The following is a 20,722-nucleotide window of genomic DNA, read 5'->3' on the forward strand; positions in this document are numbered from 1 at the left end:
CACAAGTCTTTAAAACTTTCTGGTGGATTTGAATGTATCCACCATATATATATATATATCAAGAGAACTCTGTGAAGCTTGAATAGCTCACAACTGCTTACAAAATAAGAACAACTAAACTTACAGAGAAATGCTAAAAGATTCAGCTTACAATTGTTTCTGTGAGAAAAATACTTGCTTAGTCTTGTTGTTGTTCTATTTGCTACTCTTGGTTTATATATCACCAAGATTACATAGTAATATGACAATATAATAAAACAAAAACTATCAAGTTTAATACTATGCTATTTGACTACTCTATTCCAGCATCTTTGAATATCTTCATAATAGCATGGAAATGGTAATGCTTCTTTGTTCTCGAAAACCCAGCTGAATAGGCTGCCACATTCCTTTTTCAAACACTCGACGCATATGACTGTGCTGTCACTGTCAATAGATGTTTGAAATGATCATCCGTCAGGTACATGATCATCCGTCGGGTTGCCTTGTTGATCATCCGTCGGGTAGCCATTTAACACTTGACTCTATTTCCTTTGTGTAGAATTACAAGACATCATCTATTTACATTTAATCAACCTATTCTGCACATCTACTAGCAGTCTACATGATTCATAAGCTACTACAGAATCTATACAAAGGTGTTTGCAGAAATGTGCTACATGACTTATTGTTACATAAGCTACTCACTCGATGGATATCAAATCATCATCCGTCGGGACTATATTGAGTCATCCGTCGGGACTATATTCCTTATCCGTCGAGTGCTACATAATTCACTAAGTTGAATCTACTAAAGTGTTTTGTTAATTAAATCATCAAGTTCACAACATATTTCCAACAACTACGCTGGTCTTCATGCTCAGCTACTAGTCCCTTTCCTTTGCCTTCACAAACTTTTGAGTTTGGTGCAGATTCAACAGCTTCAACCTTTATCTCCTTCTTTTTCTTGCTCAACAACTAGTGCAATAAACCCTTCCTTATTTTTTCCTTTCTCCATCTTCTCATCTTGCTCTATTTCAAGCTCATAGGTTTTAAGGATACCATACAGTCTATCCAAGGTGAACTCCTTGTAATCTTGAGAATTTCTCAATGAGACTATCATAGGCTTCCATTCCTTTGGTAGAGATCTAAGAAATTTGAGGTTTGAGTCTTTTATTTGATAGACCCTTCCATGCAGTTTTAGAGCATTCAGTAGTTTTTGGAATCTACTGAAAATGTTAGTGAGTGACTCACCTTCTTCACTATGGAAATGCTCATATTGCTGAATCAAGAGTTGCATCTTGTTCTCCCTTACTTGCCCAGTTCCATCACATATAACTTGAATTCTATCCCAGACATAGCAGTCTTGCAGTTTATGATGTTGTCAAACATATCACTGTCAACACCATTAAACAAAATGTTCATGGCCTTTTTATCCTTTTGAACTTGTTCTTTTTCTGGATCTGACCATTCTGCTTGTGGTTTTGGGAATGATGCTTCATTTCCTGTAGCATCTCTCATAGGGACATGTGGAACTTTCTCAAAGCAGTCCACATATGCTTCATCTTGAGATAGGAGATGCAGGTGCATTTTCACCTTCCAATGGTGATAGTTGTCTTTGTCCAGAAATGGAATCTTTACTCCAACATCTTTTCTGTTCATCTTGTTAATTGTTGTGATCTTCAAACTCTTGGTTCTTCAAGAGCTTGCTCTGATACCAATTGTTATTCCCAATCAATGTAACAAGAATTACAGAAGGGGGTTGAATGTAATTCTGGTTCTTTTTCTGAATTTAACAATGTTCTTACTTAATATATAACTTTATTTGATTTTGCAAGAAGTGCGGAATGAAAATAAAATAGAAATCAAAACACAAAGCAATAAAACACAAGGCTGTAAACTTTCTGGTGGATTTAAACTTATCCACCAGAGATATATATATATAAAGATGAGAACTCTGTGATGCTTGAATAGCACACAGCTGCTTACAAGTGAACTTACAGAATTACAAATAGATGCTTAATAGATACAGCTTTATCTACCTCTCTGAAAATAATGCTTGCTTAGTTGTTTTGTTCTACTTGCTACACTTGGTTTATATACTACCAAGTTACATGATAAAAAGACAAACAAGTAAAACAAATTATTGTTTCTAGTTTAATTCCATGCTACTTCATTACTCTATCCAGCATCTTTGAATATCTTCATAATTGCATGGAAATGGTAATGCTTCTTTGTTCTCTAAATTCCGCAGTTAGGCTGCCACATTCCATTTGCAAACACCTGACGCATGTGACTGTGTTGTCACTGTCAACTGCTATTTTGAATATGATCATCCGTCAGGACTATGTTGGTCATCTGTCGGGAGCCTTGTTAATTATCTGTCGGGAGCCTTTATAGATCATCCGTCGGGAGCCTTTCTGTCACTTGACTCTATTTCACTTATACAGAATTACAAGACATCTTATACTTACAATTAGACCACCTATTCTGCATATCAATCTAGTAGTCAACATGACTTAAAGAATCCTACATAATCTACTAATACATCGTTGTTTACAGGCATGTGCTACAAAACTTATTACTACATCAGCTACACTCTCGATGGATGTTCAGTTGTCATCCGTCGGGATTATAAAGTTCATCCATCGGGATTATTGTAGAACATACGTCGAGAGCTACAAAAGTACTAAGTTAAATCTACTAAGGTGTTTTGTTCAACTTATCATCAAGTTCACAACATATTCCTAACACTTAATCTCTTCTTATTTATTTGTATATATTTTCTATAGCTTTCTTCTTTATTCTTGTTGTTTTTATATCTACTGTGAGTGAGTAGTCTTATTCTAGGGCTTAAGGGAAGCCGTGTTTGCACCGTGGTAATTCTTTGATTTGTTAGTAGTTTAATGGGTAAATAGTGATTCTAATTGATATGCTTCATTGTTTAATCTATGTAATTGGCCAATATCGTGGATTAATTGTATGCAAGTAGGGGTAATAGATCGAGAGATTTTACTCACTAGAGGCACACATACGATTAGCAGAACTGAGGATTAGTGCGAGAACATAATTGGATTTCTGAATGTGTTAATGCTTGAGAGAGATTAACCATTATTTTAATTACTCGACCCAATAAAGTGTTATAATTCTGTGAATGTTTTGGTGTAAGCATGTGAACCTACATTGTCCTAGACTTTAGTTATTTGATTTTAACCACATTAAATTTGTATTATTTAGTTAGCTAAAAATTTACAACATTTATTTTAATCCAGAAATAATTTGTTGTAGTTTAATTAAAATCATTGAAACAGTCTCCTTGTGGATATGTCCCGTACTTGCCTGGACTTGCTAACAATAGACACCGTGCACTTGCAGTATTATAATTTACACATCAGAGACATAGGAGCTAATCAGAATTCTAAAAATTCAGGACATATCCCCATGGTGCCTTATTGGAGATTTCAACAACATAATGCATCAATCAGAGAAACGGGGTGGCAGGTCTTACCCTCACTAGTTGGTATAGGGGTTTTAAAAACTGGTTGAGGATTGCGGTTTAAATGATTAAGAGCTAGAGGGATACAAATATACCTAGGAAAGAGGTCATGACACTAAAGATTGGATTGAGGTAAGATTAGACAGAGCGATGGCTTCAAATTATTTTCTGGAAATCTTTATAGAAGGAAAACTTACAAATTTGAAGATTTCCACAAGTGATCACAGTCCAATACTTCTTGAGCCCATGAGACAAAGTAGAGTTTTTTCTGCCAAATGTTTCAAATTTGAAAATGCTTGGCTTCGTGAACCAATGTGCCAGCAAATTGTGCAAGATGACTGGTATGAAAACAGGGACAAACCTTTCAAAGAAAAGTTATAAAAATGCTCAAAAGTTTTGTCCAAATGGGGAGAAGAAATCACTGGGAGTTTCAATAGCGTATCAACAAATGCAAAACAGTTATGAGAACTCTGAAAGAAAGAAGAGATTTGACATCTACGAGGCTATACAATCAGAATTCAAAGGAATTGACAGAGATTTATAGTCAAAAAGAAATTTTTTGGAGACAGAGGTCTAAACAACTTTGGTTGCGAGACAGGGACCGAAACAACAAGTTTTTCCACGCGTCTATAAAAAATCGGAGGAAATTTAATCTCATTGAATCATTGCTCGATAAGAATGATAGAGGTTATGGTGGAGTATTTTAATGATCTGTTCAGGGCTTCAATTACAAAATGGAGTGAAATCATTGATTGCATCAAAACCAAGATAAGAGCAGAACATAACACGAAGCTCCTTGCTCAGGTGGAAGAAATTGAGGTCAAAATGCCCTATTCAGCATGCACCCTAACTAATCACCCGGGCTAGATGGTATGAGCCCGGGTTTTTATCAAAAGCGTTGGACTATAATTCGAGCAAATGTGGTTAAATTGGTTCAACAATTCTTTGAGACAGGAAAGTTTGACAGTGAATAAAAGATACTAATATCATGCTGATTCCGAAGAAGAACAACCCAACCAGAATGTCAGAGCTCTGACTCATATCTTTATGCAATGTAAGTTATAAAATAATGTCGAAAGTAATGGCTAACAGGCTCAGAGGAGTTATGAATGGTATTATTTCCTCAACTCAAAGTGCTTTTGTCCCTGTTAAGATGATTACAGACAATATTATGATCTCTTATGAGGTCATGCACTACATGAAAAGAAAAAATAAAGGTAAGGTGGGTTGGATGGCCTTAAGGCTCGATATGAGCAAAGCATACGATAGAGTGAAATGGGGATTTTTAGAAGTCATGTTGATTAAGCTGGGATTTCATCACAACTGGTGAACATGTTCCTTGAACGTATAAAGTAGGCCAAATATCAAATAATTCACGCTGGTAAGGTTTTTGGTAAGATCATTCCAGAAAGGGGCATACGCTAGGGAGACCATTTGTCATCCCATCTCTTTATAATCTGTATGGAAGGTTTTACAACATTGATTCAAAATTACGACAGAAACCAGCTTATAAAAGACATTCAGTTGGCACGTGGAGCACCTTCTCTATCACACATGTTTTTCGCTGATGACAACTATTTATATTTTAAATCCAGGAAAGAAGAAGCGGATCAAGTTCTAAATCCGCTTCACTCTTTTGAAAGAGCCCCAGGTCAACAAATAAACACATAAAAATTGTCAGCATTTTTTAGTCGTAATACTCCAGCAATGACAAGAATAGAAATTTACAGTCGACAACAATTCTTAGAGGCTAATGAAGGTACTAGTTACTTGGGTTTACTCAATATCCTAGGAAGAAACAAGTCAACAGTGCTAGGATACTTGAAAGATCGGGTAAAAATGGAATTAAAGGATGGGATAAGAAGTTGCTCTCTTAAGGTGGAAAAGAATTACTATTAAAAACAGTAGCACACTCAGTGCCTAATTATGCTATGAGCATGTTTTTATTACCTAAGAAGCTATGTATGGAAATAGAACGTATGATGGACAAATTTTGGTGGAAATCATCACCTAATAAAGAAGGGGGTATAAGGTGGATGGGCTAGGAGAGGATGAGCAGGGGTAAGCACAATGGTGGCTTAGGCTTTCGTCAGCTTTACGATTTTAACATATCTCTCCTGGGAAGACAGGGTTGGCGTCTCATTACGGAGCAGAATAGCCTAGCAAGCCAAATTTTTAAAGCACGATATTACCCAGATGGCTATTTTCTAACGGCTAAATTGGGTAATAACCCAAGTCATATTTGGAGAAGTATCCTTGAAGCTCATGCACTTCTCAAAAAAGGAGCAGTTCATTGCGTGGGGAATGAAAAGGATGTGCACATTAATACTGAGCCATGGTTGCCTTGTGTAGACAACCCTTATGTGGAAACAAGACATGATTCCCTAAGAGGTAATACAGTTTCTTCTCTTATGAAAATAGATAGCAATGAATGTGATATTGGTCTATTAAGAGACATTTTCTCAGAGAGAGATACCAACCTAATCATGACAATTCTGAAAGGCATATGGCATAGCCTATTTGTATATTCAAGGATTTAACTCAACTCAAATAAGAATGTAATAAGTAAATAGCGGATCTATCGTCAGAGAGATCTCACAGAGTAACATCTGTCAAAGGGTTAAGAAACATTATTCATCTACAGACTTGAAGACTTAATTCACTGGAAGAAGCTCAAGAAATTGATCAAGCCTTAGTGATATAAATCAAGATTGTGGATTTAATCAAGTGACAGAGATCTCGTCAGGGTATCAATTAATTACAAGGATTGAGTCTGAAGAAAATCAAGAGTATCAAGGTCAAGGCTTGAAGAAACGTCACGGAAGTTAGTCACTCATGAACCAGACAGTACATCGAGTGTCAACATTGAAGTGGTGGAATTGATTCATAATTGACAGTAATTTTCAGAAGATTTTCAGAAGAATGGTTGCTGCTCAAGAATAGTATTAATTCTCTATTAATTAATTAAATCAAATAATTTAATTAAGAAAATAAATTATATCTGCAAAGATTAATTTATTGATTAATTGAATTAATTGATTAATTAATTCGGAATTAATATTAAGGATTTTCAGAATTATTATTAGATTAAAATCTATTAATAATTCAGTAAGACAATTTGATTTGAACTACTATGACAATCGGTATGACAATTGATAGTCATACCGAAAGTCTTGCTAGTTCATTCTAATTGTCTTGCTAGCTATTGGGATTGTCTTGCTAGTTCAAAAGGATAGTCTCACCGAAAGTCCTACCAGTTCAAATGGATTGTCATGCCAGTTCATTTGATTGTCTTGCCGAAAGTCTTGCTGATTCACTGGATTGTTTTGTTTACTTAAACAACAAAACACAGCAGAAGACAATCATGCAATTTTTTTCAAAAAACACAAGTCAAGAACTCAGCAGAAAACAAAGGCTCAAACATTTTATTTTTCATCTGCTTTATTCAAGATCAAAATTCTAGATTGAAAAGTTAAATCCAATCCACTAGAATTATTTATCTTGTTCTTGTGTATCAATCTAGCGGATTAAAATCCCTAGAACTTAATCTCAAATCGTATTTAGCATTTGATCTTTTAATTGCAAAAATAGAAAAAGTTCATGTCGAATTGATTCTAGATTTGTAATAATTGATTTGAGATTAATCCCTTGTAACCGATACCGTAGTTGTAACACCTTTCAAGTTTAATAAAAGTTTTATTTAACTTGAATTTTGTTTCACATTTTTATTCCGCATTTTATTCGATTAAACGGTATTGTTTGCATTCAACCCCCCTTCTACAAACAAATTGGGACCTAACAATTGGTATCAGAGCCTTCTGATTAACGTACAAATCTAGATCCTAGACTTTTGTGTTTCTTTCACTTCTTGAATTTTTTATTCACTCAAAAAATTCATAATGACTACACAAAAAGTTGGAACCGTTAAAATTCCACTTTTCGATAAAGAAAATTATGTTATGTGGAAGAAGAAGATGCTACTGTTTTTACAAGTGGCTAATCCCAAATATTTGCAAGTGTTAAAGAAGGGTCCAAATATTCCTATGGTTATTGAACCAGAGGTAATAGAAAATGATGTGGTGATCACCAAAGTGAGAACTTATGTGAAAGATCCTGAGGATTTCTCTCCTGCTGAAATAGAAGAAGCCTCCCTGGATGCTAGCCTTCAATTAATTTTAGTAGATTCCCTTAATCCCTTGATGAATAGACATGTGATGAATTGTAAAGATTCCAAACATATCTGGGAAACTATTGAGATTATTAATGAAGGCACAGAGGAAGTTAGGGAGAATAAGCTAGAAATCCTAACCTCTGAGTATGAATACTTTAAATCCAATCCAGGTGAAGGAATCACTGAAGTGTTTGAGAGGTACAATGCATTGATCAACAACCTGAACATTAATGGTAAATACTATTCCATCAGGGAGGTCAACAAAAAGTTCCTTTTAACACTGCCAACTCATCTCGAACATAGAATCACTGCCATAAGAGAAGCAAGAGATCTGAGTGAGATTTCTTTGGAAAGGCTCTATGGTGTGTTAAAGACTTATGAGTTGGAGCAGATTCAGCAGAAGGAAGTTTACGGGAAAGGAAGAGTGGTCAGCACGTCTACTGCTCTAGTAGCTGATGAACAACAACAACAATCTCAACAGTCAGAAAGAATGGTATAGTCTTCCAAGGTTGAAGATAATGTGATAGTAGCAGAATTTGATCCTCCTACTACAAATCAATCAGGAGATGATTATTATTCCTTGGAAGAACTGGAGCAATTGGAGGATGAGTCAATGGCCCTGATTGTCAAGAGATTCTCAAATGTCAGTTTCAAAAGGAATCCCAAGTTCAAGTACAAGTCCAACTACAACAGATTCCAGAAAGGTGGATCTTCATCCTCTAACACCAGCAGTGGTGGGTATAAAACAGGGATGGTTGATCGAAGCACCATTCGATGCTTCAACTGTAATGAGTTGGGACACTTTGCCACAGAATGCAGGAAGCCAAAACAATCAAGGAAGAACTCTTATGATTCTAATCAAAAGAGTAAATCTGAAAGGGCTTACCTGGCAAAGGGAAGAAGCTGGGATGATACTGACAGTGAAGATGAAGAAGTTGGGAATCTTGCTCTCATGGCTAGTGATGCAAACACCTCATCGTCAAGAAAAGAGGGCATTAAACAGGTACAACCGGTAGTGTGGATTCTTGACAGCGGATCGTCAAGACATATGACCGGAGATAGAGCCCTGCTATCAAATGTGGTTGAGAAAGCTGGCCCAGTGGTTACCTTTGGAGATAATAACAAAGGTTTAACGGAGGGATATGGCTGTTTGCTAGCTGGAAATATTATCATTGAAAATGTGTATGTTGTGCAAGGACTTGAACACAATCTGCTTAGCATTAGTCAGTTCTGTGACAACGGCTACAATGTTTTATTCGACAAGCTGAAGTGTCAGATTCTGCACAAGAAAAGTGAAAAACCCTCCTTAATGGGAATCCGGAAAGGAAATCTGTTCGTAGCTGACATGAACTCTGGAAGCAATCCTGAAGTCAATTGCTTCTATGCAAAGGCATCGTCAGATGAGAGTTGGCTATGGCACAAGAGACTTTCTCATCTTAATTTCAAAACAATGAATTCTCTTGTAAAAAGAGAATTGGTAAGAGGTCTGCCTCAGCTGGAATTCTCTCCAGAAGGACTATGTGAGGCTTGCCAGAAAGGAAAGTCAAAGAAAGCAAGTCACAGAGGCACTGACACATCTTCCATAACTGGTGTTCTGCAATTATTGCACATGGATTTATTCGGACCAGTTAATGTCCTTTCGATGTCAAAGAAGTGTTACTGTCTTGTGATAGTTGATGACTATTCCAAGTATACGTGGGTTTTATTTCTTCACTCTAAGGATGAAACACCACAAGTTGTGATTGATCATATCAAGATGATTGAGTTAGATTCTAACGTCCCTGTTAGAGCAATAAGGTCAGATAATGGAATAGAATTCAAGAATTCACTTCTCAATGGATTCTGTACAGACAAAGGGATTACCAGACAATTCTCAGCTCCTAGAACCCCTCAGCAAAATGGAGTGGTAGAAAGGAAGAATCGTACATTGATTGAAGCTGCAAGAACGATGTTAAGTGAATCAGGTCTTCCAATGTACTTTTGGGCTGAAGCTGTCAATACTGCATGTTATACTCAGAATCGAACTCTAATCAACAAAGACTTCATGAAAACTCCTTATAAGATTTTGAATGAACAGAAACCTTCTATCAAATACTTTCATGTATTTGGTGCCAGATGCTTCGTGCTCAAGGATGGAGATGAGCGTCGTGGTAAATTCGAGGCAAAGGCATATGAGGGTATTTTTGTTGGATATGGAAGAAGATCATACAGAGTGTATATCATTGATCAACACAAAGTAACTGAAAGTGTCAATGTTACATTTGATGACACCAAACTCCCTAGTATCCAAACTGAAGATCCTTCTGAGAAATTGAAGTTTGATGATATGTCAGATTCAGAATCAGAACATGGTCAAGAACCTGAGGTTGTTGCTGGTGAAGAACCTGTTAATCATGATGATACTCAAGGTAATAGTGATGGAAACTTTGGTAACAATGGAGATACCACTGCTACTGATGGAGAATCTTCAAGTCAACATGGCAACAACTCAGGGGGAGATGCTGAAGGATCATCTAGTAGGACACAACATCACAATGAATTTCAAGGCGAATCATCAAGATCAAATCTTCCAAGACAGACTGTCTGAAATAAAGCTCACCCTTTTGAGTTGATAATTGGTGATCCAGATGTTGGAGTCAGAACTAGATGTGCTACTCAAAATGAGTGTCTGTTCTCAGGATTTCTTTCTGAGATGGAACCTAAGAAGATTGAAGAAGCACTAACTGATCCAGATTGGGTGATTGCTATGCAAGATGAACTCAATCAGTTTGAAAGTCAACAAGTCTGGAAACTTGTACCTAAACCTACACACAAGAAAGCTGTTGGTACTAGGTGGGTATTCAGGAATAAACTAGATGAAGATGGTGTGGTTACAAGAAACAAGGCAAGACTGGTAGCAAAAGGGTATTCTCAAGCTGAAGGTATTGATTATGATGAAACCTATGCTCCAGTGGCTAGACTTGAGGCCATCAGGATATTTCTGGCATTCGCAGCATTCTCAAACTTTAAAGTTTATCAAATGGATGTCAAGAGCGCCTTTCTGAATGGAAAGCTGGATGAAGAGGTATATATAGAGCAACCTCCTGGTTTTGAAGATCCAGATCATTTGGATTTTGTCTTCTTTCTTTTCAAGGCTATCTATGGGCTAAAACAGTCTCCAAGAAAATGGTATGACACTCTCTCTGAATTTCTTATTGAAAATAGCTTTATTAGAGGTGTCATAGACAAAACTCTCTTTTCCAAAAAACATAAGAATGATACTATATTAGTCCAAGTCTATGTGGATGATATAATATTTGGGTCTACTAATGATAATCTCTGTAAGAGATTTACTAAGTTAATGCACAGCAAGTTTGAAATGAGCATGATGGGAGAGCTGAAGTTCTTTTTTGGATTACAAGTAAATCAAAGGTTAGATGGAACATTTATTTGTCAATCCATGTATCTCAAGGAACTCCTCAAAAAGTACAATCTAGAGGATTCTGCACCAGCAAGGACTCCATCAACTACAGCTGTCAAGCTTGGACCATGTGAAAACTCCATTAAGGTAGATGTCACAAGCTACAGAGGTATGATTGGCTCATTACTCTATCTTACTGCAAGTAGACCAGATATTATGTATGCTACATGTTTATGTGCAAGGTTCCAAGCGGATCCTAGAGATATTCATCTCATTGCTGTTAAACGAATCTTAAGATATCTTAAGGGAACACCAAATCTAGGTATTTGGTACCCTAAAGAATCTGGTTTTAACCTTGTTGGATATACAGATTCAGATTACGCAGGAAGTGTTGTTGATAGGAAAAGTACCTCAGGGAGTTGTCAATTCCTAGGAAGCAGGCTAGTCTCATGGTACAGCAAGAAACAGCAAACAGTTTCCAACTCAACGGCCGAGGCTGAATATATTGCTGCTGGAAGCTGTTGTGCTCAGATCTTGTGGATTAGGAACCAGCTACGAGACTATGGCTCTGTATTGAACAAAATTCCTATTTTATGTGACAATACAAGTGCAATAGCCATCACCAACAACCCTGTGCAGCACTCGAGGACAAAGCACATTGACATCAGGTATCATTTTATTAGAGAGCACGTCATGAGTGGTACTGTTGAACTATTTTTTATTCCAACAGAAGAACAAATAGCAGATATTTTCACTAAACCACTTGATGAATCCACATTTACCAGATTAGTTGGTAAATTGGGCATGTTGAATAGTTTTAGTGATTAATTTTAATTAATATCTGAGATCTGTTCTTGAATGAATTTACAAATGAATTTTTCATAAATGAAAAATTCATTTGCAAATTTATTTTATCATTTTATCATATTTCTTGCTTATTTCTATGGAATTTTTATTATCTTATCTTATTTATTTACTCAAATTGTTAATTTTAATGTCTCAGAATATTTTATTTTCTCTAAAAATATTTTTCTATGAATTTAATTTGTTAAAATTCAAAAGAAATCTATTTTTGGACTGAAAATATTATTATCTCTGAAATATTTTAAATTATTTTAATTTTGTAAATATTTTATGAATTGTTACTAAGTTAAATAAGTCTTTATTTCAGTACATATTTATATATATGTGTGTTTCTGTGTTTAAAGCTGATATGACAATCGGCAAGACAATTGAAATTGTCTTGCTGAAAGTCATTTCAGTTTAAATTTTGTTTATTATGTTAATCAGTATAGTTTTATACTGGCAAGACAATCAGTATGACTATCAATTGTCTTGCCAGTTATAAACCTTATATATAATTATTTTCCTTTTATTTTATACTGGTATGACAATCGGTATGACTATCAGATTATCATACCAGTTATATAATCAGATTATCATACCAGTTATATATATTTAGTATTTATTATTTTTATTACTCCTATTTCTGCCTTGTAAGACTATCGGTATGACAATCGGTGAGACAATCCCGGATTCTCATACCAGTTATACTACTTAACCTGTTTTTGTGTGTGTTTTAAGTTTCATCAGTTCATTTTCTTTGTTTTTTCAAAAATTTCAACAGTTTTTCCTTCTTTCTCTCTCTCTCTTCGATTCAACCACAGTCACCATTGTTTCTTGCTCGAGTTTTTACTCAGCATACAAAAATCATCACTCCTGTGATATATACATACAAGTATATACATACAGAAGTGCTGTTGGATTTCTGTTAAAAGAAATCAATTCAATCAAAATCAGTTTCTGTTTTTTTTGATTTTGGGTATTTTTTTATTATTTTATTTTATTTTTAATTTCTGATTTGTGTCTTTTGGTTTTTCAAAACTGTGTTTGTGAGTTAGGAATTTTAACGAGATACATTCCTGTCTAAATTTTTCGATTATAATTAATTTAATTCGAATTATTAAATTAATTTAATTAATTCAAATTTTCTTAATATTATTCTTAAAATTCTGAAAGTGTGTGTCTTATTATTATTTTAAAATGGCTCTCAATTTCCAAATTGTCGCGCATAATCAGGTTGGTTATTTTAATCCGGAAAAATGTGATGTGGAAAAATTTAAGCCTTGGATTAGATTTTTAAATGACCATTCGATTGTTAGCTCTGCTATTAAATCAAATGTGATTTTAAATGTCGATCTGCTTAGACTGATTTGCACAACCTCTACTGTGGCCGATGATTCAAAATCTTTTTCATTCACCGTGGCAAACACACAGTATGTGGTTGATGAAACAGTAGTCAATCAGGCGTTAAATTTTCCATTGGACAATTTCTGTAATTTACCCTCTGAAAATGATATCACAAACTTTTTCCATGCTATTCACTATCAGGGGGTGATCAATTTAACCAAACTTTCAAAATCCAATTTGGTGTCTGAATGGGATATTTTCTTCAATACACTTTCTAAGGTGTTTGCCAACTGCACTAAATCCAACTTTCACAATATCACTTCCACTCTGCAGTATATTGGTCTTGCGGTTGTTTTCAATCAAAGGATCAATTTTGGCAAACTACTTTTTCCCATTCTCTAGAGACGTCTCACTACTGCTTTACGTGATCATTCTACAAATCGTAGGGTATCATGTTACTATGCTCGTTTTCTCATGCTTATAGCAGATCATCTTCTCACACCTGAACACAAAGCCCTTTTTGCTAACTCTGCAGTAACCGAACCCCCTCCAGTAAGCAAAAAGATTTACACTCGCCAAGACACAACCTTTAAATTCATGCAAGTTCTAGTACTTGTATCTGCTTTCATGGCCACTTATATTCCTTTACCTATTTTCAATCTTCCCGGTCATGAACAACATCCTCAACCTCCAGTGGTTCAAGCCACCCAGGCTCCTCCAACATCAGATGCTCTTCCATTACAGGTAGTAATTCCTCACTCTCACTCCATTCCTACTTCTGTTGAAAGACCCTCAGTGGTTAATAGGGCTGACCATGAAGTTGTAGAACCACAGCTTCAATCCCAGGTCATAGAGCCAAACACAGAGTCACATTCTATCTCAACCTCTCCCCCACTGTCTAAAATGTTACCCAGAAGATTAATAGGAAGTAGTGCATTGTTAAATGTGAGTGAACCCTCAGCTCTGCCTCCTCCAAAGAAAAGAAGAACTTATACTGAGGCATCTGAAAGCTCATCCTTGTCCTCCCAACAGGACATGGACTTTGAAATGGCCAATGAACAGTTACTAGAGACATTCTCTCAACAGGATGAATCTATTAAAATTCGCCATAGGGCCATGGCATCTTGTACTGAGTCAAGCACAATTCCATTACTCACAATGGAACCATACATATCCACAGATGATACTCAGGACACAGAGCGAGGAGTGCACATAGAGTCTGTTACAGTGCCTGCCATAGTTACGAGAGAAGAGCAGTCACATGCTTCTGAGGGAAAATCTGACTCTCAGCCACCCTTAATAGAGTCATTTTCTCCCCTTCCAGATCAAACACCTCTGGCTCCCTCACGGGATTCTCCACTCGCAGATTTATCTGGAGAAAGTGGAGGGCAACTTGGTCAATCTATCCCTGAAGCAATTCAGACATCTATTTCACATGAAATGATAGGTTTGACTGAGGATCGGGACTCGCGAATTCCCATTGCACCACCACTGACCTCTCTTGAAGAGGCTAGGGTGATTTTAACTGCAGGTATAGAAGAACAGCAACAGGAAGACTCCTCACGAGCAATTATATTGAGAGAAACACAAGCACGTGAGGTGAGTAAACCAAACACGAGTGAAATTCAGGTGAGAGCACACACAGACACTAATACTGTAAACCTGTTAGCTCAGATTGCTGCTCTAAAAGAAGAACTTGCTAAAAGCCAAGCTGAAGCTCAAGCATTCAAAGCACAAGTGGTTGAACGGTCTTCTTCTTCCACCTCTGTCAACAATCAGCTGGCACTCATACAGAATGATATCTCAGATCTCAAGAACACTGTCACACCAAAGCTCTATTCCATTCAGGAAACTCCAACTTTATCATCTGATGACATTTCTGACTTCTGCTCTCTACATACAAGGATGACTTCTCTTGAAGATTTGGTTGAAATGAATCATTCACTGGATTCCTCTAGATTTCTGAAGATAGAGACAGGTATGGAACATCTGAATGAAGGGATGAAGCACCTGTACTACATGATCAAAAATTCTCACTGTCCCAATGAAGAACAAAGGACTTACTTTGAAGGGCCGTCTGGTGGAGGCTCAGGCTCGGGAGGTGATGGAGATCATGGAGGATCTAAGGGAAAGTCAGTAGAGGATCCCTCAACTAAGGGGGAGAAGAAAGGGAGTAGTGGAAAGGGGAAAGAAAAAGATACCTCGGCTGGGGACAAAGGAAAGGCTGATGATGTCTATTACAGTGGAGAACATGATGACTTTGATATTTTTGACATTCCCACTGAACCAGTCTTGGAAGATAAAGATGGTTTATTTGAAGCTGAAGAGGAAAGTGATTTTGGAGATTGGGAAGAGGAAGCTACAGTGGATCCTATCTTTGAGAAAGAGTTTCAGCAGCAGCAGTCAGAGATGAAAAGAAAAGAAGCTGAACTCAAAAAGGTCTCCCAGATCATTGACATGAGGAAAGACATACAAAGAACAGAAACTCTTCAAAAGCAACGTCTTCATGACATTAAGGCTCAAGAAAGGAGAAGAGATGTCAGACTGAAGATTGGTGAGAAATGGGATGAAGCTAGGAGAGTACTTGATATGCCTCAGCTGAGCACTAACAATGATAGACAGTTCCTACATCTTCTTGACAAGCTGGAAATCTCAAATCCTAACAATGACATGTACATGAATGCTATCAAGACTGAAGTCTCAAGGATCACAGCTGCTTTTGATAGATCCCTAAATGAGATGAGCATTTTTGTATATTGTCAGAGTGAAGGATCTTTCAAGGTGTCACTTCATCTGTTTGAGAATCGTTCTTTGTCAGAGATTTGGGTTCTTCTCAACAAGGTAAAAAGAAGCTCAGAATTGAATGAAGTTCTTCGAGAAAGGCTTAAAGAGTTTGCCAGCAGGGCTAGTCCTCAAGTGGTCAACAATCCTCATCATGTGAGATTCTTTAAGTCTGATTGTCTTCAAATCTGTCAGCTAGATGTATAATCTCTTAAAGACTACTCAGCTAAGCATCTGGTCTGGATGGAACATCATTTAAGAACTGCTGGATACTCATCCATGTTGAAGACTCAAGCTGCTGATTTGATTCAAGCTTATTGTGAAAAGAATATTAAAAGGTACAATCAGATCAAGAATAAGCTGAAGTCAGTTGGAGTTCAACCAGTCAGACCAGCAAGCTTCACTTCAGAAAAGGATCGTGTCTTTGACAAAGAGTTGCTTCAAGATTTAGAAGAAGGTGAAGTCAGAAGAGAAGACAACTGAAATCAATTAGCTCAAAACTCAATGTAATATGATTAGAGCTTTATGAATCAAGATAGTCTAATGTAGTTATATGTTCAGGCTAGAGGAACATCTATCTTGTATTCACTTGTAAATTTCTTTTGGAATCTGGATAATGTTAAATATAATCCAGAACTTTTCTGCTATTTACTTTGCATTACTGTTTATATCTTTTTCTTATTTGTTAGTTGAGTTATCCTCTAGGTATTTGTTGTTATTGTCTAACAAGCAAACAGGGGGAGATTGAAAGGCATATGGCATAGCCTATTTGTATATTCGAGGATTTAACTCAACTCAAATAAGAATGTAATAAGTAAATAGTGGATCTATCGTCAGAGAGATCTCACAGAGTAACATCTGTCAAAGGGTTAAGAAACATTATTCATCTACAGACTTGAAGACTTAATTCACTGGAAGAAGCTCAAGAAATTGATCAAGCCTCAGTGATATAAATCAAGATTGTGGATTTAATCAAGTGACAGAGATCTCGTCAGGGTATCAATTAATTTCAAGGATTGAGTCTGAAGAAAATCAAGAGTATCAAGGTCAAGGCTTGAAGAAACGTCACGGAAGTTAGTCACTCATGAACCAGACAGTACATCGAGTGTCAATATTGAAGTGGTGGAATTGATTCATAATTGACAGTAATTTTCAGAAGATTTTCAGAAGAATGGTTGCTGCTCAAGAATAGTATTAATTCTCTATTAATTAATTAAATCAAATAATTTAATTAAGAAAATAAATTATATCTGCAAAGATTAATTTATTGATTAATTGAATTAATTGATTAATTAATTCAGAATTAATATTAAGGATTTTCAGAATTATTATTAGATTAAAATCTATTAATAATTCAGTAAGACAATTTGATTTGAACTACTATGACAATCGGTATGACAATTGATAGTCATACCGAAAGTCTTGCTAGTTCATTCTAATTGTCTTGCTAGCTATTGGGATTGTCTTGCTAGTTCAAAAGGATAGTCTCACCGAAAGTCCTACCAGTTCAAATGGATTGTCATGCCAGTTCATTTGATTGTCTTGCCGAAAGTCTTGCTGATTCACTGGATTGTTTTGTTTACTTAAACAACAAAATACAGCAGAAGACAATCATGCAATTTTTTCAAAAAACACAAGTCAAGAACTCAGCAGAAAATAAAGGCTCAAACATTTTATTTTTCATCTGCTTTATTCAAGATCAAAATTCTAGATTGAAAAGTTAAATCCAATCCACTAGAATTATTTATCTTGTTCTTGTGTATCAATCTAGGGGATTAAAATCCCTAGAACTTAATCTCAAATCGCATTTAGCATTTGATCTTTTAATTGCAAAAATAGAAAAAGTTCATGTCGAATTGATTCTAGATTTGTAATAATTAATTTGAGATTAATCCCTTGTAACCGATACCGTAGTTGTAACACCTTTCAAGTTTAATAAAAGTTTTATTTAACTTGAATTTTGTTTCACATTTTTATTCCGCATTTTATTCGATTAAACGGTATTGTTTGCATTCAACCCCCCCTTCTACAAATAAATTGGGACCTAACAAATTCCAATAAGGCCAATGTATAAGGACTCATGGTTTTGAAACAATGAGAAACTGGGACATTATAGCATAAAAAGCGCATAAAGAATACTACAAGACGAAAGAGAACAATACATGCTGCAGGAGAACTCTATACTCTAGAGAAAAAATTGGAGAACGAAAATCCCACAAAAAGTAAAAATCTTTACCTGGAGAGTAGTCTCAAATGTCTTGCCAACAAAAGACCAACTCATTTTGAGAAAGGTTGATGTTAGCCCTTTATGCCCGGTATGTAATTTAGCTGTCGAAACAGTCTTTCATCTTTTATTACAATGTCCTTTACAAAAAGTTGTTGGAATCTTATCAGCCATACAAACATGAACGTTAACACATCTAATGTGATGGAATGGTTGGTGTAATGTTCCAACGAGAACTCATCAAGTCAGTTTGATAAGATAAATATGGTCCTTTGGTCACTATGGAATAACAAAAACAATATTGTATGGAATCAGAAAGGTATGGAACCTGCAAGCTTGTTTCATCGACAAATCTCAGTCTTAATCAATGGAAGATTGCTTAGGATAAGTCTTTTGATAACTATCTAGGGTTTATGACCTTAGCAGACGGTAATGAGCAATGGAAACAACCACCGAAAAGCATGATTAAGATCAACACTGACGCTGCCTTGTTCGAGGAGTCCAACACTTATGCATATTCTATTATACCACGAGATCATAAGGGTGACCTTATAGAAGCAAGAACATCTGGTAATCAAGGATACATTGATCCCGTGATGGCAGAGGCAGTTGGTATCAAAGAAGCACTTAGCTGGGTAAAGAAGAAGTTGTGGACAACAGTTATCCTAGAAACAGACAGTCTTGCAGTGGTACAAGCTATATGATGCTCCACTGTAAACTTGTCCTATCTAGGTCGAGTAGTGAATGAATGCAAGGAGTTATTGATTGCACTACAAAATCAGAATGTTAAATTTAATTTTGTAAAACGTTCTGCGAACAAGGTTGCTCACACTATAGCGAGGAACTCTATTTCTGTAGCTAAACGTAGTTGGAGTAAATGTGATGCCCTCCCTCATTATTTCCGTGTACTCTTTGATGAGCTCAAGTTTTAATGATAATTGATCCTTCTTTTGGAAAAAAAATGTAAGATCATGTGAGGATTATTCAAATATACTATTGTATTAAAGATGAAATAATAAAAATTTGATTAATAATCGGTTTGATCACTGTAATTATAGTAATATTTAAAATAAAATACTTTCATAAATAGATAAATATTCATAACAGAATTATAATATGTCTAATGGTTTTCGTTGAAACAAAAATAATATATAAAATTTACCCGCTCGGGCTAAAAAAATTTATACCATTGATTCAATTTTAAATAAAAAATTTAAAAAACTAAATATAATTAGTTGATTATGAAGAATCGGGCTAAAATAAAATAATAAATATTATTGATCCCGCTAAAAATATTATATTATTGAAACATGCTATAACAAAATAAAAATTTGAAAGAAAATTTGCGGGGTCGATATAATGTCATCAAACTAAAACAAAATAATACATATTATCCATCCGGTCTAAAATAAAATAATAATCACCCTGGGCTAAAATAAAATTAAACAAAATAGTAAGTATAATTAGCTGAATTTGGTTGATATAACGAGCCTCAAACTAACATAAATTTTTTGCCATTGACATATAAAATTTTATTATTGATTCAGGTTTAAACTTATTAAATTAACATAAATATGAATATAGTTAGTTGGATTTGGTCAAGTAACGATATAGTGACAATTTGTATCTTATTGATTTCAGCTAAAATTTACCTTTTAAAATGAATATAATAATTTTTCGTCAACACGCATATAAATATTAATAAAAATATAAATTTATTATGAGATTATTTTTTAAACTGTAGTATCACTAACTTATACATCTATGAGTATATTAATAAGTATTATCAAATCATATTATTAAAATTTTAAATAAATAAGTTTCATAACTTAATATTTTTACTTCAAATTAAATCAAAAAAATAATGTAATATTTAAAATAATCCGGGTATCGCACGAGTATTAGGCTAGTATTAATTTAATTATATACCACCAAACCTTTTGTTTTCATATAACTAGTTTACTAAGCCACGCTTCGTGGCGGCCTTTTAAAATAATATCTCATTTTTTTTCTTTTTTTCTACTTTTTATCTGATCTTTGTCATTTTGAAATTAAGAGTAATATATCAAGAAGTTTAAAAAATCGTTATCTCGTTAAACATGTTTACTCATATGAGTCGCTCTCTCGTCATTCACAAATCTAATATCATAAAATTATATTATTTATTAGTCAATAATTAATATAATATTTTTATATTTAATAATATAAAATTTTAATAAAATAAAAAACTGAAACGATGTGAGAGGTGTCACCTTACCGCACTCGTCTTCCCCTTTACAAAAATATAATACTATAATAATATAATAATTTTAAAAATATTGATAAAATATATTTATAGATACTTATTTTTGTAATATTTCATTGGCTAAAAAAATTAAAAAAATAATTATACATAAAGTTAATTTTAGGAGAAAGAGGAGAAATGGTATTAAAAAATAAATTTAGGAGAATATTAAGATAGTAAATTTATTTTTAGTAAAA

General features: G+C 34.9%; 1 protein-coding gene across 1 annotated transcript; it reads left to right on the forward strand.

Annotated features, from left to right (window-relative positions):
* Positions 1-18,654: 18,654 nt before the first annotated feature.
* LOC141665283 (uncharacterized) lies at positions 18,655-19,173 on the forward strand. The gene is made up of 2 exons (XM_074471265.1): positions 18,655-18,853; positions 18,974-19,173. The coding sequence occupies exons 1-2, from the start codon at positions 18,655-18,657 to the stop codon at positions 19,171-19,173; spliced, it is 399 nt and encodes a 132-aa protein (XP_074327366.1).
* The last annotated feature ends 1,549 nt before the right edge of the window (positions 19,174-20,722 follow it).

The sequence above is a fragment of the Apium graveolens genome, chromosome 6 (genome assembly GCF_009905375.1).
Source record: "Apium graveolens cultivar Ventura chromosome 6, ASM990537v1, whole genome shotgun sequence".
NCBI classification, from domain to species: Eukaryota; Viridiplantae; Streptophyta; class Magnoliopsida; order Apiales; family Apiaceae; genus Apium; species Apium graveolens.

Excerpts from the sequence above, each read along its gene's own strand:
- LOC141665283 (XM_074471265.1), top strand. The coding sequence starts at position 18,655 with ATGACCTTAGCAGACGGTAATGAGCAATGGAAACAACCACCGAAAAGC. Across the intron at positions 18,854-18,973 it reads CGTGATGGCAGAGGCAGTTG|GTCGAGTAGTGAATGAATGC; the intron begins GTATCAAAGAAG and ends TGTCCTATCTAG.